The sequence below is a fragment of the Prunus mume genome, linkage group LG1, assembly GCF_029339155.1.
Source record: "Prunus mume cultivar Tortuosa linkage group LG1, ASM2933915v1, whole genome shotgun sequence".
Classification (NCBI taxonomy): domain Eukaryota; kingdom Viridiplantae; phylum Streptophyta; class Magnoliopsida; order Rosales; family Rosaceae; genus Prunus; species Prunus mume.
The window spans coordinates 15,813,312-15,835,862 of NC_142698.1; the positions used below are offsets into that span (position 1 = coordinate 15,813,312).

At 36.8% G+C, this 22,551-nt stretch overlaps 3 protein-coding genes and 1 long non-coding RNA gene across 7 annotated transcripts; 2 read left to right on the top strand and 2 right to left on the bottom strand.

Moving 5' to 3' along the window:
• The first annotated feature begins 938 nt into the window (after positions 1–938).
• On the top strand, positions 939–10,313 carry LOC103343324 (zinc finger CCCH domain-containing protein 1-like). Of its 4 annotated transcripts, none has more exons than XM_089050433.1 (5): positions 939–1,304; positions 2,145–2,296; positions 8,713–8,860; positions 8,948–9,759; positions 9,932–10,313. In XM_089050433.1, exons 3-5 carry the CDS (start codon positions 8,824–8,826, stop codon positions 10,034–10,036), a joined length of 954 nt encoding a protein of 317 aa, XP_088906559.1. In that variant the 5' UTR covers positions 939–1,304; positions 2,145–2,296; positions 8,713–8,823; the 3' UTR covers positions 10,037–10,313. The 4 variants fall into 4 exon arrangements, with proteins under 4 accessions (XP_088906559.1, XP_016652842.1, XP_008245216.1 ...); XM_016797356.2 differs by having other exon boundaries at positions 2,148–2,296; XM_008246994.2 differs by lacking the exons at positions 939–1,304; positions 2,145–2,296 and adding an exon at positions 7,070–7,394.
• A 1,010-nt stretch (positions 10,314–11,323) lies between these two features.
• Positions 11,324–16,739, top strand: LOC148921143 (uncharacterized). The gene is made up of 2 exons (XR_016126130.1): positions 11,324–13,482; positions 16,366–16,739. It is a non-coding gene; the product is annotated as an uncharacterized LOC148921143 (long non-coding RNA).
• Positions 15,500–17,845, bottom strand: LOC103343559 (phospholipase A1 PLIP1, chloroplastic-like). The gene is made up of 5 exons (XM_008247221.2): positions 17,222–17,845; positions 16,884–17,114; positions 16,716–16,775; positions 16,185–16,604; positions 15,500–16,074 (listed from the first exon to the last, which is right to left on the bottom strand). The coding sequence occupies exons 1-5, from the start codon at positions 17,843–17,845 to the stop codon at positions 15,691–15,693; spliced, it is 1,719 nt and encodes a 572-aa protein (XP_008245443.2). The 3' UTR covers positions 15,500–15,690.
• Positions 17,846–18,573: 728 nt separating this feature from the next.
• Positions 18,574–22,551, bottom strand: LOC103343315 (alanine--glyoxylate aminotransferase 2 homolog 2, mitochondrial-like). The gene is made up of 9 exons (XM_008246984.2): positions 22,200–22,551; positions 21,880–22,110; positions 21,496–21,666; positions 19,995–20,138; positions 19,714–19,893; positions 19,354–19,579; positions 19,123–19,236; positions 18,947–19,033; positions 18,574–18,850 (listed from the first exon to the last, which is right to left on the bottom strand). Exons 1-9 carry the CDS (start codon positions 22,434–22,436, stop codon positions 18,807–18,809), a joined length of 1,434 nt encoding a protein of 477 aa, XP_008245206.2. The 5' UTR covers positions 22,437–22,551; the 3' UTR covers positions 18,574–18,806.

Sequence of the window (22,551 nt, forward strand, 5' to 3'; positions counted from 1 at the left end):
GACTATTGACATCATTTGATTTGAACCCGTGCTTTGCATAATATGCATCGGAAGTAAATAATAGCAAATATAACAAGTAGAAAAAAAGAAAAAAGAAAACGCCAAGGGATCCACATTTCATTCAAAAAACCTTATTTGTATTGGGGATGTTGTCACTGTTTTGTTATTGATCAATAACACAATAACACGTGAAAAAATTATACAAATTTATAAATAAACCCAATCCTAGACATGTATTTATAAAAAAATCCAAGCACTATTTAAACATAGAAACACACCCAAAATCAACCATAAAGTCAACTTTTTGGGTGTGTTTATAAATGGATTTTGAGTGTGTGTAATTATGAGTTTTGGGTGTGTTTATAAAGTGTTTTGGGTGTTGGGTTTTTTTATAATTTCAACCTCTATTTTTGGTGTTTTAGTGAAACTCCCAAAAAATTATCCTATGTATTAGAGTATTTGTGGTTTTAAATTCGAACCTATGACACATTCCGTTCTACCTTTCAAACTTTGATAAAAGGAAAAAAGAAATAATAAAACACAACTCCTGGGCTCTTGTGTGTAAACAATTTGTTGGGCCAAATTCAAAGGCCTGGCTTTTTCATTTATTAAAAAAATAATTTGGGTTCAATGGCCAGCAAGTGGGCCACACGTCCGTCAGGCCCGCCCAGCCTTGTATTCGGTCATACGGCATTATACTGCTGCCCAATTGTAACCTGACCGAACCCAGTCTCTAGATCCCATCCCCTTCTTCAGTTCTTCTTCGACTCCTCCGACTAGGAGTTGGAACATTCAGAGCCTGTTTGGTATTGGATTTGAATCCCTGTTTGTATGTGATTTGTTTTTGATTTTTGCTTCTTTTAAAAAAATCCTAAAAGGTTTTTTAGGGACTTATAAACTAAAAAACAGATTTTAAGTTCAAAATAAAAAAAACCCGTTTGGTTGGTTATTTTTAAAAACTCAAAAACTCGAACAAATTAGAAAATATAAAAGGTCTATTTTTTTCCTACTCATCGCTTGAGCGACGCTTGCTCTAAGCTCCTTCTGGTTGAGCTCAAGCTTCAAGTCTCCATAGCAGAAACTTGAAGCTCTCTTGCTCTCTCTCTCTCTCCATCTCTCTCTTTATCCCTCTCTCTGAGTCTCATCAGTAACTTTTAGGGCTGGGCATCTGAGCATCGCCTCGCCGCCTCCTCTCGTCTCTGTGATTCCTTCAGTTGAAGTCTCGACATCACACACCACCGAACAGGTGCGCATCATTGGCTCGTCGTGAGCTGGAGTTGCTCATCTCCGATCACAACAATCGGGTAATTTTTAGTTCCCCTTTTATCCTTGTTACTGAAGATTGGAGTTTATTTTTCATTTGGGTTATGTTCGATTTATAGCTTATTTATATCTAATTCGATTTTATTTATATGAATTCTTGTGTGTAACCTGATTGATTATTTTTTCATAGAAAGTGATGAAATGCTTTTAGATTTTGACATTATGGGTCCACTGTGTTTCCTATTCTGGTTATAGAATTCTTTGGTTTCAGTTTTTCAGTTCTTTTTTTTTTGTTTTTTTATATCTCATTTGAAGTCTCTAGTATTCAAAAGTCTGAATGATATTTGCTCAGTGATGCTATTCATGGGTTACTTGTAATTTCTGAGATCCTGCTTATGTTGAATTGTTCATTTGATGCTTCTCTGCAATTTTTTTCCATTGAAGGCTATTGAAAGTTGTTCTACTGTTATGAAAAATCAAGCTTTGAATAGAGTTTTCATGAGCTTGTCTAAATTGGGTTCTATGTAGATTATGTTCTATGAAGGCTTGTTAGACAGAGTCTAAGAAGGAAATATGATAGTGCATACCTTTGAAAGATTTGATGATTGAATGATATTTTGCTTGATTGATTCATCTTCATATAGGAGGTATTTATTTTCAGACAAATTTTATTTTAGAGTACTGATAAACCACAGAATATAATGGAATTTATACATATCTTTTCTCCTTTTTCCGATAAATTTTAAGTTGGTTGATTTCCAATTGGTTGAGTTTCACTGCATTTTATGACATTCTTGTATAAATCCATGTATGAGTGTATGATGGTTTCTCTGTTTGTTTGAGTTTTTTTGGTTAAATTATTAAGTGAAATTTGTTTTTAGCAGCGGCCATAAAAAGGGAAAAATTACCCCTCAAAACCCTAATTCGGCGACTCAGCTGCAATAGCCCAAGTAACAGTGATTGAACCGCTCCCTTGCTTTGGTTGCTTGTGTCTATATGGCGGATTCAGGTGGAAATGCAGAACCTGGAGAAGGTATGTTTAGTGCTGTTTGGATTTTTTTAAAATCTGTTTCCATTGTATATGCTGTAAGTTTGTGACATTGTTCTTTTGCATTTCTAGTTTGCAACTTCTTTCGGAAGCCATTAAAGAAACAAAACATTAGTATTTTTACAATATCTGGTCAAGCACTCCCAAGCCAATCCAAGCAAAGGGAAGGGAGTCCCACATCGACAAAACACAAGAAGAGGGGACTCTCCCTCACTTATAAGAGGAGACCTCTCTCTTTCAAGAAAGGGGGACTGAGGCGGGCTACTAGGGCTCCATATGGCTCACTAGGGCCTCATGGGCTTACCCATGAGCCCATTTACAAGCTCACGGATCATTGGCCTTCAGCCAGATCCTCAACATCCAGCCTTCAGCCTCTAGCTTTCCTACCTACAACCTTCGACATTCTTTTTCTTCTCCTTGGGTCTAACCCTATGTGCAATGTATACAATCTTTATCATAATGAGAACATACTTCTCCGTGGGACGTAGCTTATTATTTGGGTGAACCATGTATATATGTCTACATCATGCATGTCTATTTACTTATTGAATGCTTCCACATACTGAGGGTCCTCACATTCAACATACATCTCATATTTAAGTTGGTCTAATTACTACCCGTCTAGTTTTTACCTCCAACAGGCAGCATCGGTGCGGAGTTGTTGAGTAAGTTCTCAGTACCCATCGATCACCGAAGATAAAGGTATCGAATAAGGTGCTGAGTAGCATTACTTTGCCAGTGCTTTGATGATTACAAGTCCCCAATCAAGAAGTACCTCATGAATTGAGAACTTGGGGGACTCTTGTTTGTACAATATTTGGCCAAGCACTCCTAAGCCAATCCAAGCAAAGGGAAGGGAGTTCCATATCGACAAAACACAAGAAGAGGGGACTCTCCCTCACTTATAAGAGGAGACCTCTCTCCTTCAAGAAAAGAGGAGTGAGGCAGGCTACTAGGGCTCCATATGGCTCACTGGGGCCTCATGGGCTTACCCATGAGCCCATTTACAAGCTCACAGATCATTGGCCTTCAGCCAGATCCTCAACATCTAGCCTTCAGCCTCTAGCTTTCCTACCTTCAACCTTCGGCATTCTTTCTCTTCTCCTTGGGTTAACCTTATGTGCAATGTATGCAATCTTTATCATAATAAGAACATACTTCTCTATGGACGTAGCCTATTATTCGGGTGAACCATGTATATATGTCTACATCATACATGTCTATTTACCTATTGAATGCTTCCACATATTGAAACATACATCTCATATTTAAGTTGGTCTAATTACTACCCGTCTAGTTTTTACCTCCAACAATTAGAAAGCGAAAGGTTGATGAAGATGAGGAGGATGACAACTCAAAATCTAGGGCACATCATTACCAAGTCAAAGAAAATCCTCAAAGCTTGATGGCAAGCTGTATTTTTCTAGTGCACCTGCTAGAGCTCTACTCCTGATAGTAGTGCAATATTTGAGTTCAAGTCTTCAAAATAAATCCAAGTTGAACATGATAGTAGATCAACTGCAACTTTGGAGACTGAGACATTTATAATATATGACATTGGTTGAAAATGGCAAGTACATGCAAATACCACTTTTAAATATCAGCTTTCTCCTACAATCAAGCTTATGACATTCAATTTAAATGATGATTTCATGGCTCATAGATTAAAAACCTATTTAATTCAAATTTCAGCTATATTCATATGGAAACTATATTTTTTAGAATTCTATATTTGTAGCTTTATTAAATTGGTAGCATATACCTACCTTCTAGATATAAATTTATATATTGAGTTTTTCAAAATTCTTTGATGGAATTTTTTTTGTCATAATGTTAATTTTTTAATATACCTAGTATGGAGGTATAACTTTTTTTTTTTTTTTTTTAAACATATGCAAGGGCGGATCTATTACTAGGCTGGAGTGGGCTCCAGCCTGGGGGAAGATTTTTAAATATTAAATATAGTTAAGTTTATTCCTACTCCAATAAATATTAGCCCACTACACCAATAAATATAATAAACTAATAGTAGCCCCCTTTTTTTTTTTTTGGAGAAACAATAATAGCCCAATTTAAGTAAAGTAAATAATAACTTTATTTTAAATGAGCCCATTCTTGAAGCATATAGGAAATAATAAAAATCAATCCAAACTTATATAAATTTCGATTAAAAGTAGAACTCACGCTAAGGCTCTACCAACTTGACCTATTGACCTATTCTAATCATACTGATATTAGGCTACACCAATATAGAGCAAACATCAAAAAAATTCTTCTAACCACCCAAAACGCCATATTTAAACCTTGAGAGCCTAGATGAAATAGCTCTCCTCCTTTGAAAAATTGTACCAACCTATCTTCAATGGGTTCTTCAATCTTGGTAAGTTATATATATAAATATATATATATATTTAATTTCCAATTTAATTGTTGTTGTTAAGTTTTTATGATTTAGGGTTTGGGTGAATTTTTTTGGAGATTGTTAATATATGTTTTATTTTTTGCAACTTGAATTATTAAATAGCAGTTTTGTGACTTTGTTTGATTTATAAAATTTTATTTACATTTTTGTTTCATGAGAAAAAAAGCTTATAATATATCTTCTCTTTAAAAAAAAAATATTTAGCCTAGCTCTATAAAAATTCATGGGTCCGCCATTGAACATATGTATTTTACCTATCATTGAGGTGCATCCAATATGTGTTTTACCTAGTATTAGGTGCATCAAATATGTACTATACCTATTAGATAGGTTTATCAAGTTCAATGGTTAGTAGGGTATTGTACCTGGAGCATAAGATTATCAAATTTAAGAATAATATTAATAGTTCATGAAGAAATAACTACATTTACATTCAAAATGTAGTTATTCCTTTAATTACATGATCAAATCAAATCATTAATGGCCTATAAATTCTCATCTTACCCGATTTAGACAATAGAGATATAATAGGAACAATAGAGTACAATGAGATGGGGAAAAAAAACTACATTTACATTCAAAATGTAACTATTCCTTTAATTACATGATCAAATCAAATCATTAATGACCTATAAATCCTCATCTTACCCGATTTAGACAATAGAGATATAATAGGAACAAAAAAAATTTAAGACAAACTACAGTAAACCCCCCAATCTATAGGGTCATTTACGAGTTCATATCCGATTTTGGGAACATTTGTACATACACAAAAAACTTACAGATAGCGAATCCGTTAGGAAATCTGTTATCTGCCTACGTGGCATTTATGAGGCTCATTTTTAATTGACGTGGAGTTCCACCTAGACAAAAAATTAATAAAAAATTATTTTACTGTTTAAATTATTTTAAAAAAATCTATTTTTCTCTTTTCTCTCTCTCTCTCTCTCTCTCTCTCTCTCTCTCTCTCTCTCTTTGAACCCAGATCCAAAACACACACACACACTCTCTCTCTTCCTCCATAGCCTCTACCACCAAACCCAGAATTCCAATTGGAAATTAATGAGCAGCAAACTCTGGAGCGGAGAAGGTTTGAGAAGAAGAGGTCTGGGTCTGGGTTCTCCTTCATTATAAAAATAATCTACCATAATTTTGCTTTGAATTTTCTAACTACAGACTTGCACAGTTAGTGTTTCAACGTCAAAGTCCACGACTTTTCTATTGCAAGTCTTTGTTTGCAATTTCGCTGCTGCAGAAAAGGATGATGACGACCATCAGCTACGTATTCACATCGAGCTTCTTACATTGGTTGCTCTCAACGTATTTTTTTTTCGTTTTCTATCTTAGAAAATTTGAAAATTTAAAAAGAAAAAAAGAAAGAAAAAGGAACTAAAATTAAAGATCCCTAAACAAGTATTAACTCAGGCCATCGCGGTTTTTTCTCTAGAAACAAAATCAAGCGAGCTCCGGAGGTTGAGATCGAGCAATCCTCCGCGTGGCAAATCGTGGTTGTTCAGATCGACGACCGAGGACGAGTCCGAGTCGCTCTGGGCCCCACACGAGAAAACCCCACCACCTCCGTAGGCGTGGAAGTCATGCTGCTGGAAAACCCCACCCACCTCACTCCGACTAACTACCTCTTCCCACACCCCACCAACCCACCCTCCCTCCGTGCACACCGACTTCGGAATCTTCCCTGAAAAATCCGAAGAAGAAGAAGATGACGACATATCAGAAGCAGACCTTGAGCTCCTTCCTCCTCCGGTGACAAGAACCTCTTATTCGAACACGTCCTTGTGTCACCCAGATCTAAGCATCAAGTCGAGTCGCATCCGTACATTGATGAGGCCGAGGAAGGTTTGGATCGCGATAGCTTCCTCTTCTCCTTCCATCCTCTGCGGGTTGGGTGGTTCAATAGTTCGAATGGCGTTATATGGGGTTGAAGCACCTAGAGATATATGGGGTTGGATTCCTTCCAATTCCAATCACCCAGAGTTATATGGGGTTGAAGAAATGGGGGAAGAAATCTGGGGGTGAAAAAAATCTGGGGTTCAAGAAATCTGGGTGGTACAAATTAAAATTAAATACAAAAAATTGTGTCAACATGTCAAAAATGGAATGTAGTCTACATGGCAAACTAGTTAAAAGACTTGTATCAACAAACAATAATTTGAGGATTAGACTCAACTATTAGTTGGATTTTTGGACCTCTATCAATTTTTCTAATTATATTATTAATTTAAAAAATAATACACGTGTCAGCGGATGATTAGTGGATTGTATGGCATATCCTACTCCTTCCTACACCAGATTGAGATTCTGCGAAACCCTGAACTGGAGGGCTTCGAATTTTTTTCTCATTGCGCCGCCTCTTTCTTCCTCTCTCAATAACTCTCGCCTCTGCCTTTTTTTTTTTCCAGATTTTCTCACACGATCTCTCAGTAACTCTCTCTCTCTCTCTCTCATCACTCGACTCTCTCGCCTCTGCCTCTCTCAGTTTCTCTCAAATTCCTCTTTTATTTTTTTTTCCAGATTTTTCTCACCCGATCTCTCAGTCACTCTCTCTCTCATCCGCTCTGACTCTCGTCTCCCTCAGCCAGTTTCGCGCTCTCTCTCTCTCTCTCTCTCTCTCTCTCTCTCTCTCAGCCACTCTCGCTCTAGGTAATTTCTCTGATCTGACTCTGTTGTTGTTTGATTTATTTCTGGTGTTGTTTTTTTTTTTTTTGGTAATATCTAGGATCATAGAATTTATTTTGGATTGATTTATTTGTGGTTCAGTTGTTTTATTTGTTATCTCGCTCTCTCCTAGATTTGCAAAACCTGGTTGTATGACATTCTGAGTATGCCCTTCATAAATTCATGGGCCTTTCATGATTTTTAGATTTCTGCATATTTGTCTTTTGGTTTTGATGTTTTATGCTTATTTGACTTTGAGAATTCCCAGGCTCATGTATGTGTACTAGTTTCGATGATAGAGCATAATATAGGTTTCGATCTGTGTGGCAGATCTGTTTCTTTTTTCTGTGTAGTGCAAACACTCACTGATATCTTGTGCAACCAGCTTGAAACAGATGAGCTTAAACTGAACTCAGAGGTTTTGTCACTATCTTACAGTCAGGGTGGGGTCTTTTCCCCCAGGCAATTCAATTTCACCGTGTCCTATGATTTAGGATACAAGTGAACTTTAAAATTTTCATTTATAGATGCCGGACTCTAATTGCTCTTTTTATAGGTGGATTTTAAAGTAATCTTTTTGGTCAAATATGATGTGGGTTTGATGATCAGTGACAAACCTTTTAAGGTTTACCAAAGAAGGAAGAAACGATCAGCCAAGCCAACATTATCATTATGGTTGGGGTGAAATCTGAGTTTCCAGATTTCAACAGGAAAACTATTTTTTTTTCCAGATTCCAGATTTCACTAGGATTTCTAGATTTTCCAGATTTTACTAAGTTTTAGTTTCCAGTTTTTAGTAGGATTTGATTTAAGTTTCCTAGCTTGTTTGGATTGGTTCCTTTGTGGATTAGGATTCCTTTTTAGTAAGGGATTTTTTTTCCTATTGTCTCTAGGTTTAGTTTGCTATAAATACTCCCTATGTAGTTCTTAAAATTCAGATTTGAGATATTAAGAAAAGTTTATTTTCCAGAGATTGGAGATTCCTTGGTGTGAAGCCAAGGCATCTTTTACCACCTAGTTTCTGTTTTTCCATTGTTTTCGCTTCCGCTAAATTACCCAAATATTCAACTCACCCATATCCTACATCAGGGTTCTCTTTGATTTATTTAGTGGTTTGCTTGATGTTTGTTTGTTCGGCTGTTCATGAAGAAACATGGTGCTAAGCATGGAGATTACTATTAAAGATTTGAATGGTTTTCAATTGTTGCACGGTTTGGGCCAATAACTGATCCAACCCGACCCATGACCACCCCTAGTTTTTTGGTTAAATTATTAAATGAAAATTGTTTTTTTTTGTCAGCAGCGGCCATAAAAAGGGAAAAATTACCCCTCAAAACCCTAATTCGGCGACTTAGCTGCAATAGCCCAAGTAACAGTGATTGACCGCTTCCTTGCTTTGGTTGCTTGTGTATATATGGCGGATTCAGGTGGAAATGCAGAACCTGGAGAAGGTATGTTTAGTATTGTTTGGATTTTTTAAAAATCTGTTTCCATTGTATACACTGTAAGTTTGTGACATTGTTCTTTTCCATTTCTAGTTTGCAACTTCTTCCGGAAGCCATTAAAGAAGCAAAACATTAGAAAGCGAAGGGTTGATGAAGATGAGGAGGATGACGACTCAAAATCTGGGGGCACATCATTACCAAGTCAAAGAAAAGCCTCAAAGCTTGATGGCAAGTTGTATTTTTCTAGTGAACCTGCTAAGTGCTCTACTCTTGATAGTAGTGCAATCTTTGAGTTCAAGTCTTCAAAAGAAATCCAAGTTGAACATGATAGTGGAGCAACTGCGACTTTGGAGACTGAGACTGACTTCTCTAGAGATGCCCGAGCAGTTCGTGAGAGAGTTCTTAAGCAGGCAGAGGAAGCTTTGAAGGGGAAGAGCAAAGTCACTGGGAACGACAAGTTGTATAAAGGGATCCATGGATATACTGATTACAAGGCTGGGTTCCGAAGAGAGCTAACGGTGGCCAGTGAGAAAGCGGGAGGTTCCCATGGGCCACTTAGGGCTTCTGCTCACATCAGAGCTACCACAAGATTTGATTACCAGCCAGACATCTGTAAGGATTACAAAGAGACTGGTTACTGTGGGTATGGAGATTCCTGCAAGTTTATGCATGATCGTGGAGACTACAAGTCTGGGTGGCAGATGGAAAGGGAGTGGGACGAAGCAGAGAAAATAAGGAAGAGAAATTTAGCTTTGGGTGAGGATGATGTGGACCAGACTGACGAAGATGACGAGGATGATGAGGATGGCTCATTGCCGTTTGCATGTTTCATCTGCCGCCAACCATTTGTTGATCCTGTTGTGACTAAATGCAACCACTACTTCTGCGAGCACTGCGCACTAAAGGTGAGTTCTCTTTCTTAATGTATCATCATCTTAACTCCTGTGGTTGCAATAACTCTTGTGGAATTCAATTGTCATTTTAGACTTGCGAATCAAGTAGAATCAAGTCTTTTTGTTTCCATTTTGGGTTTCTTTCAAGCATTTTCTAACGTCAATCTGCGTTTTTCATTCACAGCATCATTCAAAGAACAAGAAGTGCTTTGTGTGCGAGAAGCCTACTCTTGGCATATTCAACACAGCTCATGAGATACGCAAAAGGATGGCTGCAGAGGGCAAATAACAGCCAGTACATTCACTTATTGAACTCATTGCTTTCAAGGCATGTGAGCAGTAACATTTCCACACTCCATGGTCAAGTTTTGAAGAGAAAGTTCACTTGTGATCCTTTCAAGGCATGTGAGCAGTAACATTTCCACACTCCATGGCAGAGCTAGATGAAATTCGTTTTATTTTGTTAATGTAAATCTGTTTTAATCTTTCTTTCTTTGGTGGTATATCAACGTTGCCCGTAGCAGGGCCTCAAGTTTTGCATCACCTATGTATAGCTGTTCTATTCATTTGATGCATCCGTTCAATATGTATGCAGCAATCATCAGTACAAAATAAATAAACAATAATAATTAATAAAATCCATTTGCTATTTCGAAATTGGTAAAATAACCTTTGATCATCCAAGATGAAAGAGTACATGAGGTTTGAGAGAAAACAAAATGAAGTTAACAAAAGTACAGAAGGTTTGGTATGGTTTGGTGGTGTAAAGAAAAAAGTTGTTGAACTGTCAAATTGAAATAAATCAATGGGTGTCGACATTTTTCAAGGAAGGTTTTTGAACTTTCACGGCAGACAGTGATGCATAAGCTTCATCTGCCGCAGAATGAGTCCACAATGTCCTCATTTTTGTTGAAGGATTGTTTCTCTGACATGGACTCGTGCAATTACTATATTAGCCTCAAAATTTTCTACAAAATATGGAAAGAAAAAACAGTTTGAAGTTTGTAGGTATTATTTGCCTCATGCAAACAAGAAGCTCATCAGAAAACGCTGGTCATTGAGACGTTTTAAGTAAATATCAAGTAATATATCTAAAACAGATGTGGGTTAGGCTACTCGGCTCGGGTAATGAGTTCGCCTCCTTGCACCTAAATTTGAGCATGATGAATATATATATATTTTGAATCTCTTGGTAAAACAAAAGGGTACATTAGTAATTTGACTTTTTTTTTGGCATATATTATACTATATATTGTTAATCTGGTCCCTAACATAACCAGTGATTGATGTAACATGAACACTCAAATCTAAGTTTAGGACCATCAGAGGGAGCAGCAGCTGAGCAAGCAAAAGAGTATGGCTAGATTTAAGGATGTCATGTCGACAGCCATGGCCGTAATATTTCTGAGGAAGAGCATTTACGTGTACGAGGAATTCGGGGTTTTGTTAATAGACTTCGTTTCTGTTGTAACATCCACCATCCAAGTTTCTGGTTTTTTTTTCCACAGAAGTACAAGGGTTTCTAATTCTACAGGCAGGACCTCTCCCATGTCTTCTCTGTTAGCTCGACCCGATCGGTAGCTGCAATTCTCTTCAAAATTTTAATTCGTGAGTTTTTCAACTGTAAGTGGATCAATATTTTCCTTTTTTTTTTTTTAAAAGATTCAAATGTTATTATTATGAGTTTGTTTTTGGCACACAGCTGAAATATGAATATTTATTTGGGTTGGATTGCATTGCATGCATTAATTTTTGTTTCCATATTTACTGATTCATGAACTTTTAGAAATCAACATGCATGCTAGCTCCTTGATGAAACCCAAGTAAAAAAGTTTAATGTACTGCTCAGTTGGAGAAATCAGAGTGGTAAATGTAAAAAGTTTTCATATTTTTTGTTGAGAGTAAATTAAGAATATATTTAAGATTTGGGATGGCCAACATATATACGAAAAAAAGAAGTACAATTGGATCTACTGTTTGATTCAAATTTTCAATTGGAATTTTGACAATGCACATAAGTTACATGCTACAATTTTGTATTTATGTCATGTATCAGTCCTGATTCATGAATTAGATATTTCAGCAGAAGTTATGCGTTTAGTACAATCACATTATTCAAGCACATTTTCTGTTTAAATTCGAAACTATTGCAACTTAAATCAAACAGCATTATATATACAAATGCAAAATTACTTCACAAGTTTTATCATTTCTGGTAGAGGCCAATATGTATTCATTTGTTTTAGACAAACTAATATAAAATATTCGAGTGAATTAAAGTTATTTTAAACCTCAATTGGTTATTGTAATACATTTAAAAAAAATGATAATTCTTGTATTGATTGTTGTGGAGGTATTGAACCCACTGTTTGAGTTCTGTGTTGTTCCACCACACTAGAGTTTGAGCTTCAATGCCTCGTCCCCCACATTAGAATATCGTAATGACCTAAACTCTTATCAGCATTGAAATCAAGTGCTGAATCATACATCCCACGTATTATCTAGGTCATTCGAATAGTAGTAATTTTCATTCATTAAGTTTGAATCTTACTGTACCTAAAATGATTGTAAATTTAATCAATAACTATGCAAATAAATTTTAATCTTTATTAGTAATAATCTTATGAACTGCATATATTTGGTGGTTGTTTTACGCTTTGTTATGGTATAATATGGGAGAGAGAACGAGCGAGTTATAAATTTCTTAAGAGCATCCCCATATTGGTATCATCCTGTGTTACCAATTTGGTTCTCTTTCATCTTCATCATTCCATGAGTGTGGAGATGGTGAAGTGAGCATTGGCAACAAGAGATTCCTCTGATTCCTCACTTTCCTCACAATCATCCTTGTATATATGTTGCCCTTAGAACCACATTCATAGTCTTTAGATAGCTGCAAGAGTCATGGTCATGTAAGATTGTACCTTCTGAACCATAAGCTGCAGGGTCACTGATGGTTTCTAGTGGATGTGGGGAATTCAAGAAGGCCCTCAAGACAGAGAACCCCAAATTGTGTTTTGTCCAAAACATAGAGGCCGCTCCCCAGAGGGAGCAGAGGGTGCAAAGGAGAGGAATGCTTCCTCCAATGCAATGGCCTGTAAATTGAAACTTCGCTTTCTCCCCATTTCTTTTCAAGTGGTCTAATTTTTCTGGCATGAATTGCTGGTATATTCCCTTTGCCGCTTCAAAGATTCCTATGTGAACAAGTACATTTGCCCCCTACACAAGGATATTATTAGCTAGGCATAGTTTATCCGTGCCTAATTTCTTATTTTCTTCCCTTTCAAGACAAGGGTTATGTATCTAATAAGACTAATCTCTATGCTTTACCTCAAATTTGGGGTTCGAATAAGAGGTATGCCTGCTAAGATGGATGGGAGTCTAGTCCCTTCAAGTCAAGAAGCATGTCATCCATTCACCATTCCCTTTGCATTCCTGGATGAAAAACAGAAAGAGTAATGTGTCATGTGAACTCTGGCATACAAAGGCAGATTAGTTAATGACTCATTATAAATTACCTGAACCACAAAGCAACAGTAAAAGTACAATAGTCATCACAAATAAATCATTGAACAAACTTACGGCAATGGACTTTTATAGAACACCATAGTCAGCTACTTGCTCCTTGTTTGCAACGGAAACATAGGCAGGACCTCTCCCATGTCTTCTATGTTAGCTCGACCCGATCGGTAGCTACATTTCTCTTGAAAATTTAAATTCGTGAGTTTTTCAACTGTAAGTGGATCAATATGTTCCATTTTGGTGTTGGAGCTGTGAGCTTTGTTTATTTTGAAGTTTTAGATTCAAATACTATTATTGTCAGTTCGTATTTATATTATATGTATGGGTTTGTTTATTTAAATCTTTGCAACTTAATTATAACTTCTCTCACGTGTTTCATTATTTTTGTTGGATATTGCATTGCATGCATTCATTTTTGTTTATGATTGAACCAATTGGCTCCATTGCTGATTCATGAACTTTAGAAAATCAACATGCATGCTATGCTAGCTCCTTGACGAAACCCCAATTCTGCACAAAGAGTACAACTGGTTGCATATTATTTGAGCGCACTACAACCTTATATAGATGAAACTAGTTACTTGCTACTAGCACACCCAAGTAATAAATGTAAAAAGTTTTCATTTTTGTTGTTGTTGAGTAATCTAAGAGTATATTAAAGATTTGGGATGGCTAACATATGAAAGAAATAAGAATAAGTACTTTCATATATAAGAGAGTTCGATATATCCTTGTCTTTTTTCTCAACCGGAATTTCCTCCTCTATGTGTTTTTTATGGCAAGGTTTTAATGAGGCCACTCTTAGGGCTCACTTGTTTTTTTGTTTTGTTTTTTTTTGGGTTAAGTCAATTGTTGTTGTTTTGTAATCTATGTTCCAATGTTTCTTCAATGATTTTCTTTCTCTCTTTAATGAAAAAAAAAAAAACTCGAGGATGATGAATTTATGCTTCACCTATTAGCTCTAAATTTTTATGTAATTTGAAGAGTATTCATTATTCAAAACCTATTACTATATTCAGACCAAAAAAAACCTATTACTATATTTTCAGAATATTTTTGAACATCAATTACACTTGAGTTTTATGCTCCACAACCTAAGTCAAGGTCGAATTAGATTGGTTTTAAATAATTTGTTTGAGTTTCTACTTTGAGTTGTTCTGGTCATTTGGGTTTGCTTTGACTTGGATTCAAATCTCTCAATGATATGCGATATATGGTTTGTTTTTAGTAGGTTTTAATCCTTAAAGGCCGACAATAGATGGTACCATTTTGGATCTACTAGTCTTTCAAACATCAAATCCAATCCTATTGAACAAAAAGAAAAAAGGTTAAATTGGATATACTAGTTTTAAAAAAATTTCACTATTGGAATTTTTGAAATTGCACATAGGTTACATGCTACAATTTTGTAGAACAAGTTTGCTATGTATGAGCCAAATCAACCAATTTATGTCATGTATCAGTCGTGAATTAGATATTTCAGCAGAAAATATGCTTCTAGTACGATCACATTATTCAAGCACATTTGCTGTTTAAATTTGAAACTACTGTAACTTCCATAGCTCTTAATCAAACAACATTATATAAACTTGCAAAATGCAAAATTACTTTGCATGGTTAAATTATGCTCATTTGGGACAAGTGATATGCTTAATATCTAAGCATGTATATTCATTTGTTCTGACCAACTACTATAAGATATTGGAGTCAATTAGTTATTTTGAAGGTCAATCAACATTAAAGTTATTTTGAATGTCAATTGGATATTGTAATACATTTTCTTTTAAATTATAATTCTCCTATTGATTCTTGTGGAGGTTCAAGTATTGGTTGTTATAAACATCTTGAACATGTGATATAACATCTGTATTTGAACACACCATAAAGTTTGAGCTTCTATGGGGGAGCTGAACCCGCCATAAAGAGTAGTTTGTTCTCTAAGAAAATTGAACTTCAAGAATCAAGAATATGATTGGTAGTTTTTGGTTGCGGGTTTAGGAAATGTAAGACAATTATTTAAATCAAGTAATTTTATTATGTTGGAAGAGAATAAGAGTACACTATTTATATAGAATTCGGCTAATTGGTTTTTTTCCAAAGTATTCTGAGATTGAACAAATTGGCATTACCTTTTTAACAATGACATCATTTTAATATTGCTAGCTATATCAAGATTAAATCTTATTGTAACGATTTTATTGATTAAATGATTGTAAATTTAATCAATAACTAATGTGAATAGATTAGAATCTATATTAATAATCTCATGAACCAGATTTGGTGGTTGTTTAACACGTAGAGAATCAGCGAGTCATAAATTTTCTTAAGAACATCCTCTACATTTATACGTCAGAAATCGAAAGAAAAAAAAAAAAAAAAAAGTTCCTATCAGTATCATTCCCGTGTTATCAATTTGGTTCTCTAGAGGTCACTTTTATCTTCATCATTCCATGAGTGTGGAGATGGTGAAGTAAGGATCGGCCACAAGAGATTCCTTTGCTTCCTCACTTTCCTCACAACCATCCTTGTGTGTTGCCTTAGAACCATATTCATAGCCTTTAGATAGTTGCAAGAGTCATGGTCCCGTAAGATTGTACCTTCTGAACCATAAGCTGCAGGGTCACTAAAGGTTTCTAGTGGATGTGGCGAATTCAAGAAGGCCCTCAAGACACCTGAAGAGGACCCACACTGTGTTTTGTTCAAAACATAGAGGGCACTCCCCGGAGGGAGCAGAGGGTGTGGAGGAGATGACTTTTCATCAGGTTGGAGAATGAACAGATTGCCCATTGGCGAGTACAAACGTTTCTGCACAAGAAAAAAAGACATTAGAAGCAGTGACAGCTCATGCTTTAAATCAAAATTAACCAAAATAAGTGTTTTTTGGATGTTTTATGAATTTTAGGGATGGTACTTACACTTTTAATTAGACAAGGGTGTGTTTGAAATGAACCTTTTAAACGCCTTAGGAGTGTAATCACTTGGTTATTGTAGTTGGAAGAGAAGGCTCTAGGGACAATATCTCTATGCATTATCACACAATGGATGTGATCACTCTCATCCAAACTCAGCTGCTCAAGTATTTTCGGCCCTTTGCAGAACACAAATGGTGAGCCGAACGTGACAACTGGCCGAAGAGTGGAGGGCTTGACAAGGTTCCTAGTTAGTAGCATCAAGTGGACTAGAAGAGCAATGCTTCCTCCAATGCAATGGCCTGTAAATTGAAACTTCGCTTGCTCCCCCTTTCTTTCTAAGTGGTCTAAAATTTCTGGCATGAATTGCTCGTACATTGCCTCTGCTGCTTCATAGATTCCTCTGTGAACAAGTACATTTGTCCCCTACACAAGGATGTTATTAGCTAGGCCTAGATTATCCATGGCTAATTTCTTATTTTCTTCCCTTTCAAAACAAGGGTTATGTATCTAATAACACTAATCTCTATGCTTTACCTCAAATTTAGTTGGTTCGAATAAGAGGTATGCCTGCCAAGATGCATGGGAGTCTAGTCCCTGCAAGTCAAGAATTGCACAAATATCTTCTTGGGTGAAAAACAACGAGATTAATATGCCATATGAATTCTACAAAGGCAGATCAGTTAATGACTTATTAGAAGTTACCTGAACCACAAAGCAGCGAGTAAAAGTACTAGAGTCATCACAAACAAACCATTCACATGGTGAGGAATGCTGGCCTGCTCGAAAGTCCTTCGTTGTTTCATGTTTTTCACTTTCGCTTGCTGCTACCACTACTGTCATTGTTGAAGCTTCCATGTAAGCAGCTGCCTCGGCTTTCTTTTCGAATGAAGATGTTACAAACTGTAGGTCATAGTATCTCTTCAAAACCTCGCCCTGCGCATTGTAGTGTGAATTTACTTCTCATGCTAGGAATACCAAAACTTTTGTCTGGCTATAAACTATAACTGTAAATGTATATATGCTAAAACAGTCAAACATACCTTGATCTCTGGTATCACATAAACCATGTTGCACAAGAAAGCTAGTTTAGAAAATAGCTTGGTTTCAGACCATGGAACTCTCACCAAAAATCCTGAGAAAGATTCAGGATCATATGATTTGTATCCCATTTCTCCATTCTTTTCTTCTAAACTACAACCCTCTGCACAACAACCCTCCTCTCCATTATTGTTGTCTTCCTCCTCATCCTCAACCTGTTTTTGCTTCCATGTATTCCTCCACTTACTTCTGAGTTCCACAAGCCTCTCCATCCAATTAGCTCTCTTTATCTCCTCTCCTTCATTACCAGTACTCTCCCCAGGCTTCTCCACCATATTCATGTTCATGTTCTTTTCCACCATGTCCATAGGCTTATACGGACCAAACAAAAATGAGCCAAGACAATTTGGGAGAATGGAACTTGAAATTTTAAAAGGGAAAATTTCTATGGAACGGCTGTTGTTTAGTTGTGTTGGGAATGCGGCACAAATACGATTGGTGCATGAACAAAGATGGTTATGATCTGAACTAGACCTGCGGATACGAACGTGGTCTTTGAAGATGGGGTTTGTTCTTTTGGTTGAGTTAGCCGGAGAGGTAGGAATTGGTAATGAAGTGCATGCCATGGTTGTACAATACAGGAATTGAACAAACTTACGGCAATGGACTTTTATAGCATACTATAGTCAGCTACTTGCTCCTTGTTTGCAACGGAAACTTTAGGGAAAAACTACCGTTATATACAAGGCCAATTAGTAATTGCACCACCTTATACAAGTCAGCTATGGATAAAGATCATAAGGGATCACAAATCCAAAATAAAATATGATGTCAACGCTTTGGTTGTTGATTTCAATGGTTCCCCTTGGAGAGCCAGCCTTCACACGATTTTATCTAATTGTTTTTGGAGTTTCCATTTCATTTTCAAGTACAGCGGGAAGATGAACATATTTTAGTCCCAAGCTCGCATCAGTTTTGTTTCTTCTTCGGCCCTGATGCACCACGGTTGCCCGTTGGCCGGCGGAAAGGGTCAGGAAATTGTCTCAAATTTCAATATCAACATAGTTATCTAAGCTTGTATTTGCATAGCTGAAATTGGATTTGAAAATACTATTCTCTTGACCACATCTCTAAAGAGAGTCATTCACTAGCATTATTCATTTTGGAAACCTGAATGTGCAAAGCTTGCATCAGAGTAAAAGTTTCAATCACAAGTTTTTTTTAAATAATTTTTTTTTAAAAAAATTTAAACGTTTAATTTGATAGTAAATAAAAATCTCAAAAATTCGAAAATTGGTGAGGCAATTTACATAAGCTAAAATTGTAACATATGCATAATATTTAAACGGAGAGAGACACCCATAAAATATTTATAAGATCATAAGAAGTAAACATAGCAAGCGTATCTGCTGAGTGAGAGACAACGAGTTGTTGACCCTTCGTTTTCCAGGATCACAGTGAATTATTGAAGCACAAACCTATATATATTGATAATTTTTTTTTTCTTCAAAAGATAACAGTACAACGGTGCTTAGACCAATTCGTGAACGATAATTAGACACCTTATGTACAATTAGACTTGAGGCTTCAAATCTTAGACATTGTGTAGTCCATTGCATCCACAAGAAAATCTGCAGCAAAAAAAAAATGAAAAACGCAACGCAATTGGTACTAGAACTGGTAGGACAAAAAGAAGAAGAAGAAAGCTGGTTGAAAAAGAGCTATACCTGCATCATCCTTGGTGAAGCACAGGGGAGGTGTGATTCTGAAAACATTTCCATAGAAGCCGCCCTTGCCAATCAACACTCCCAAATCTAATAATAAAACCAAAAACAAAGTAAAGATGAATTAGTAGATCATATAACATTAGGGGGGGTTGAGAAGTTAACACAAAGTAACACACCTTTCATCTTTTCCATTATATGTACAGTTTCAGCCTTTGCAGGTGTCTTCAGCTCACGATCAGTGACTAGTTCAACTCCAAGCATTAATCCCCTTCCCCTCACATCCCCAATAACTGGGTAAGCAACGGTCACCAGAGGTTGAGATAAAGATAATTTGTGATCGATATTCTAACTCTAGAGCCAAATATTGCTTAATGCATAAACAGAAAAGCAGTAGTAAGAGAGTTTACGTTCATATTTATCCTTGAGGGCATTGAGTCTTTCTTTCAGATATGATCCTACGACGAAAGCATTATCCTGAAGCTTTTCTTTCTCAATCACTTTTAGAACAGCAAGTCCCGCGGCTGTACATACTGGATTCCCACCGAAGGTGTTGAAGTAATTGCGGCGAGTCAGGACCTCTGCAACCTCAGGAGTGGTTACAACAGCACCAAGAGGAATGCCATTTCCAATGCCCTGCAGAAGCCAGAGAAAGAACAAGTCAAACAAAGAAAAAGGGGCTTCTGATACCATACAGCTCAAATAAGTACAGGCAAGATATTATATTGCTTGGGGTGGAAGAAAAGAATGATGAGATTAAGTTGGTTAACCTTGGCCATTGTTACAATGTCAGGCACAACACCATGGCCCTCAAATCCCCAGAAGTTGCTTCCTGTGCGAGCAAAACCACACTGGACCTCATCAGCAATGAAAAGGCCTCCTGCTTTCTTCACACTAGTATAAACGGCTGGCAAGTAACCTTGCGCCAATTCTACAATTCCACCTACTCCCTGTTCCATAAATAAGAGGTTAAGAAGGGTATGGAAGGAGAGCATCAAGTAATAATAAAATGGTTAGTGATAATAATTTGAGTAAGAAGGAGATGACATACCTGTATGGCTTCACACATAAAACCAGCAACATGGCCTGAGGTTCCAAAGTCTATGAGATCTTGAACATCATTGGCATACTTCTCTCCATCTGCACCAAAAACTCCTCTGTATGGGTCCGGGTTTACGGCATGATGAACTCCACTCTGTAGGTCAAACCAACGTAATTTGAATGTTAGCAAACTCCATACAATCGCATGAGAAAAATACAACTGCAAGTCCTCCATTCATTGAGATATCTGGTGCAGGTAAAGCTTATCAATTTATTAGCAGTTAAGTAATACGTGCATAAGGTATTTTCTTGTTATGAATTAAGCGTCTCTGTGAAAATTCATTTCTCGTTATAAAAATTGATATGCACCTCTTTACTTCTCATTCATGGAATTAGAATTGGACAAATGAAATGCAGTGGGTTTTCTACTCCTCCTCATTGCACGTCTCAGAAATAGAACTTCACTTAACTTGAGGTCTTAAAAAAAAAGCATCTAATATCTTTGTTGGAGAAGCAAAAGAGTTTTAAGAATGCACACCAACCTTGCGTATGTCTCCTTCTCTCACTTAATCTAACAAATTATGGAGTTTTGGTTTTGGTTTCAACACCTAACTTTCTCTTTGGACATCCTAATAAATTATATTGGTGTGTCAATAATAGAGTCACGTTTTTGCTATTAAATCATATCCTATAAATGTGTGCCATATTACTATTTATTTATTTAACATGATATTAAATAAAATTTAAGTATGCGTCACGTTTTTGCATTCACAAGTATGTACTTGAAAAACGATTTGCTTATGGGCGGTCCACTCTTTTCTCAGTATAGAAATTGACACCAAATGATCCAAGCCTGCCCCATCCCAAAATAAAATAATAATAATAATAATAGAGGAAAATATTTTATTTTCATAAAGCATTGATTTGGACATCCTTATCGTTTGGCCCTATTAATTTATAGAGTAGTGGGTTCAATTTGAGTATGATTAAAGTATCCAATTCGGCTGACGTTAGGTGCAGTCCATTTATATCCTATCATCATATCATGGGGCTCTTTACCTTAAACCTGATCATCAATGAAAATACGTTATTATTATTTTCAAGCTGTATTCCACAAGACCATGTGTAGATTCATAGAATGGAAGCTACTAAATTAAATTGTCACAATCTTTAACCTCTCATCAATTAGCATCACTAATGGTGCTCTAATCAATTAATACAATTGACCAAGTTAAATTATATCTAAAACAAAAATAATGCCAGATATGAATTATGTGGAAGTTTTACTCTGGAGGCTATATTGTTATTGAATGACGTCCGTCTTTTGTAACTTTTTTTCTTACTGATCTAATAAAATTCTATCGCATTTTTATGAAAAAAGATAAACTCTAGTTAACTTAACGTTTCAGCTAATTAAAAGTTATTTTATAAATAAATAAATTTCTTTCTTTAGAAAAAGAAAAATAGTGAGAGTGAAGTAGTAGAAAATTATATATAAAAAAGAAAATGACCTGGATGACATTGAATTTCCAGTTGCCCTGAGCGGTGGCCCCCATGGTGCCAGCTGCGTTGCCATGGTAAGCGTTTCTCAACGAGATAATGTCATGGCTCCCCGTGTACAACCTCGCTATCAACATCGCCAACTCGTTCGCTTCCGTCCCCGAGTTTGTAAAAAACACCACCTACGCATAAACAAATTAATAATTGTTGAACAATAACAAAATTCATGATGATCTCTCGACGCATAGCAACAAAAGATAGCATCACTCGTCACTGAAAATGACAATTCTTCACAAAGTTGCTTAGCTATTATTACTTAATTCAGAAACAAAAAAATGTGGACCGTCTGATCATCAATCGAGTATGATTGATTAAAGAATGAGTTGGGTAGGGACCTTGAGATTGGCGGGCAACTTGGAGGCGAGCGCCTGGGCGAAATCGCCGATGGCGTGGTTGAGGTAGAGGATGGTGGAGTGTTGGATGCGCTTGGTTTGGTTGACTATGGCCTCCACCACATCGGGGTGGCAGTGCCCGCAGCTCACCGTAGCAATCCCTCCGAAACCGTCCAAATACCTCCGCCCGCTTTCGTCGAACAAGTACTGCCTCTTCCCGTCCACTATGTTTAGCTGCAAATACCCAAAAAAAACATTAAGCACGTGAAACATGTGATGAAATTGAAGGACGAGGAGGTGGAATCAGGTGCGCGAGGGGTTACTGGTTTGTTGTAGAAGTAAAACATCGAAGGGCTGAGATACTCCTTGCGCTGGGCGAAGATCTCGTCGGCGGTGGGGCCGGTGTAGGGAGGAGGGGTGTAATCGAAGGGGGGCATTTTCGGCGTAGCGACGCCATCGTCTCGGAGAACTTCGCTTTGGGCCACCTGAGAGAAGCAGCGCTGCCTTAGTAGGGATTGTGCTGTTCCAGATAATACCCTTCTCCCTACTAATCCCTGCATATTTTTTTGGCTGCCTGTGTTGGTTTCTGAAGATTCCGAAAATGCAGGAGTTTTGGTTGTGAGACAGAGAAAATATGGGAAGGTTGGAGAGAGAGAGAGAGAGAGAGAGTAGTGG

Excerpts from the sequence above, each read along its gene's own strand:
- LOC103343324 (XM_089050433.1), top strand. The coding sequence starts at position 8,824 with ATGGCGGATTCAGGTGGAAATGCAGAACCTGGAGAAG. Across the intron at positions 8,861-8,947 it reads AAATGCAGAACCTGGAGAAG|TTTGCAACTTCTTCCGGAAG; the intron begins GTATGTTTAGTA and ends TTCCATTTCTAG. Across the intron at positions 9,760-9,931 it reads GCGAGCACTGCGCACTAAAG|CATCATTCAAAGAACAAGAA; the intron begins GTGAGTTCTCTT and ends TTTCATTCACAG.
- LOC103343559 (XM_008247221.2), bottom strand. The coding sequence starts at position 17,845 with ATGGCATGCACTTCATTACCAATTCCTACCTCTCCGGCTAACTCAACC. Across the intron at positions 17,115-17,221 it reads ATGTGATACCAGAGATCAAG|GGCGAGGTTTTGAAGAGATA; the intron begins GTATGTTTGACT and ends TACAATGCGCAG. Across the intron at positions 16,605-16,715 it reads TCGAACCAACTAAATTTGAG|GGGACAAATGTACTTGTTCA; the intron begins GTAAAGCATAGA and ends ATCCTTGTGTAG.
- LOC103343315 (XM_008246984.2), bottom strand. The coding sequence starts at position 22,436 with ATGCAGGGATTAGTAGGGAGAAGGGTATTATCTGGAACAGCACAATCC. Across the intron at positions 19,894-19,994 it reads TTATGTGTGAAGCCATACAG|GGAGTAGGTGGAATTGTAGA; the intron begins GTATGTCATCTC and ends TTTATGGAACAG. Across the intron at positions 19,237-19,353 it reads CCTCAAGGATAAATATGAAC|TTATTGGGGATGTGAGGGGA; the intron begins GTAAACTCTCTT and ends TTGCTTACCCAG.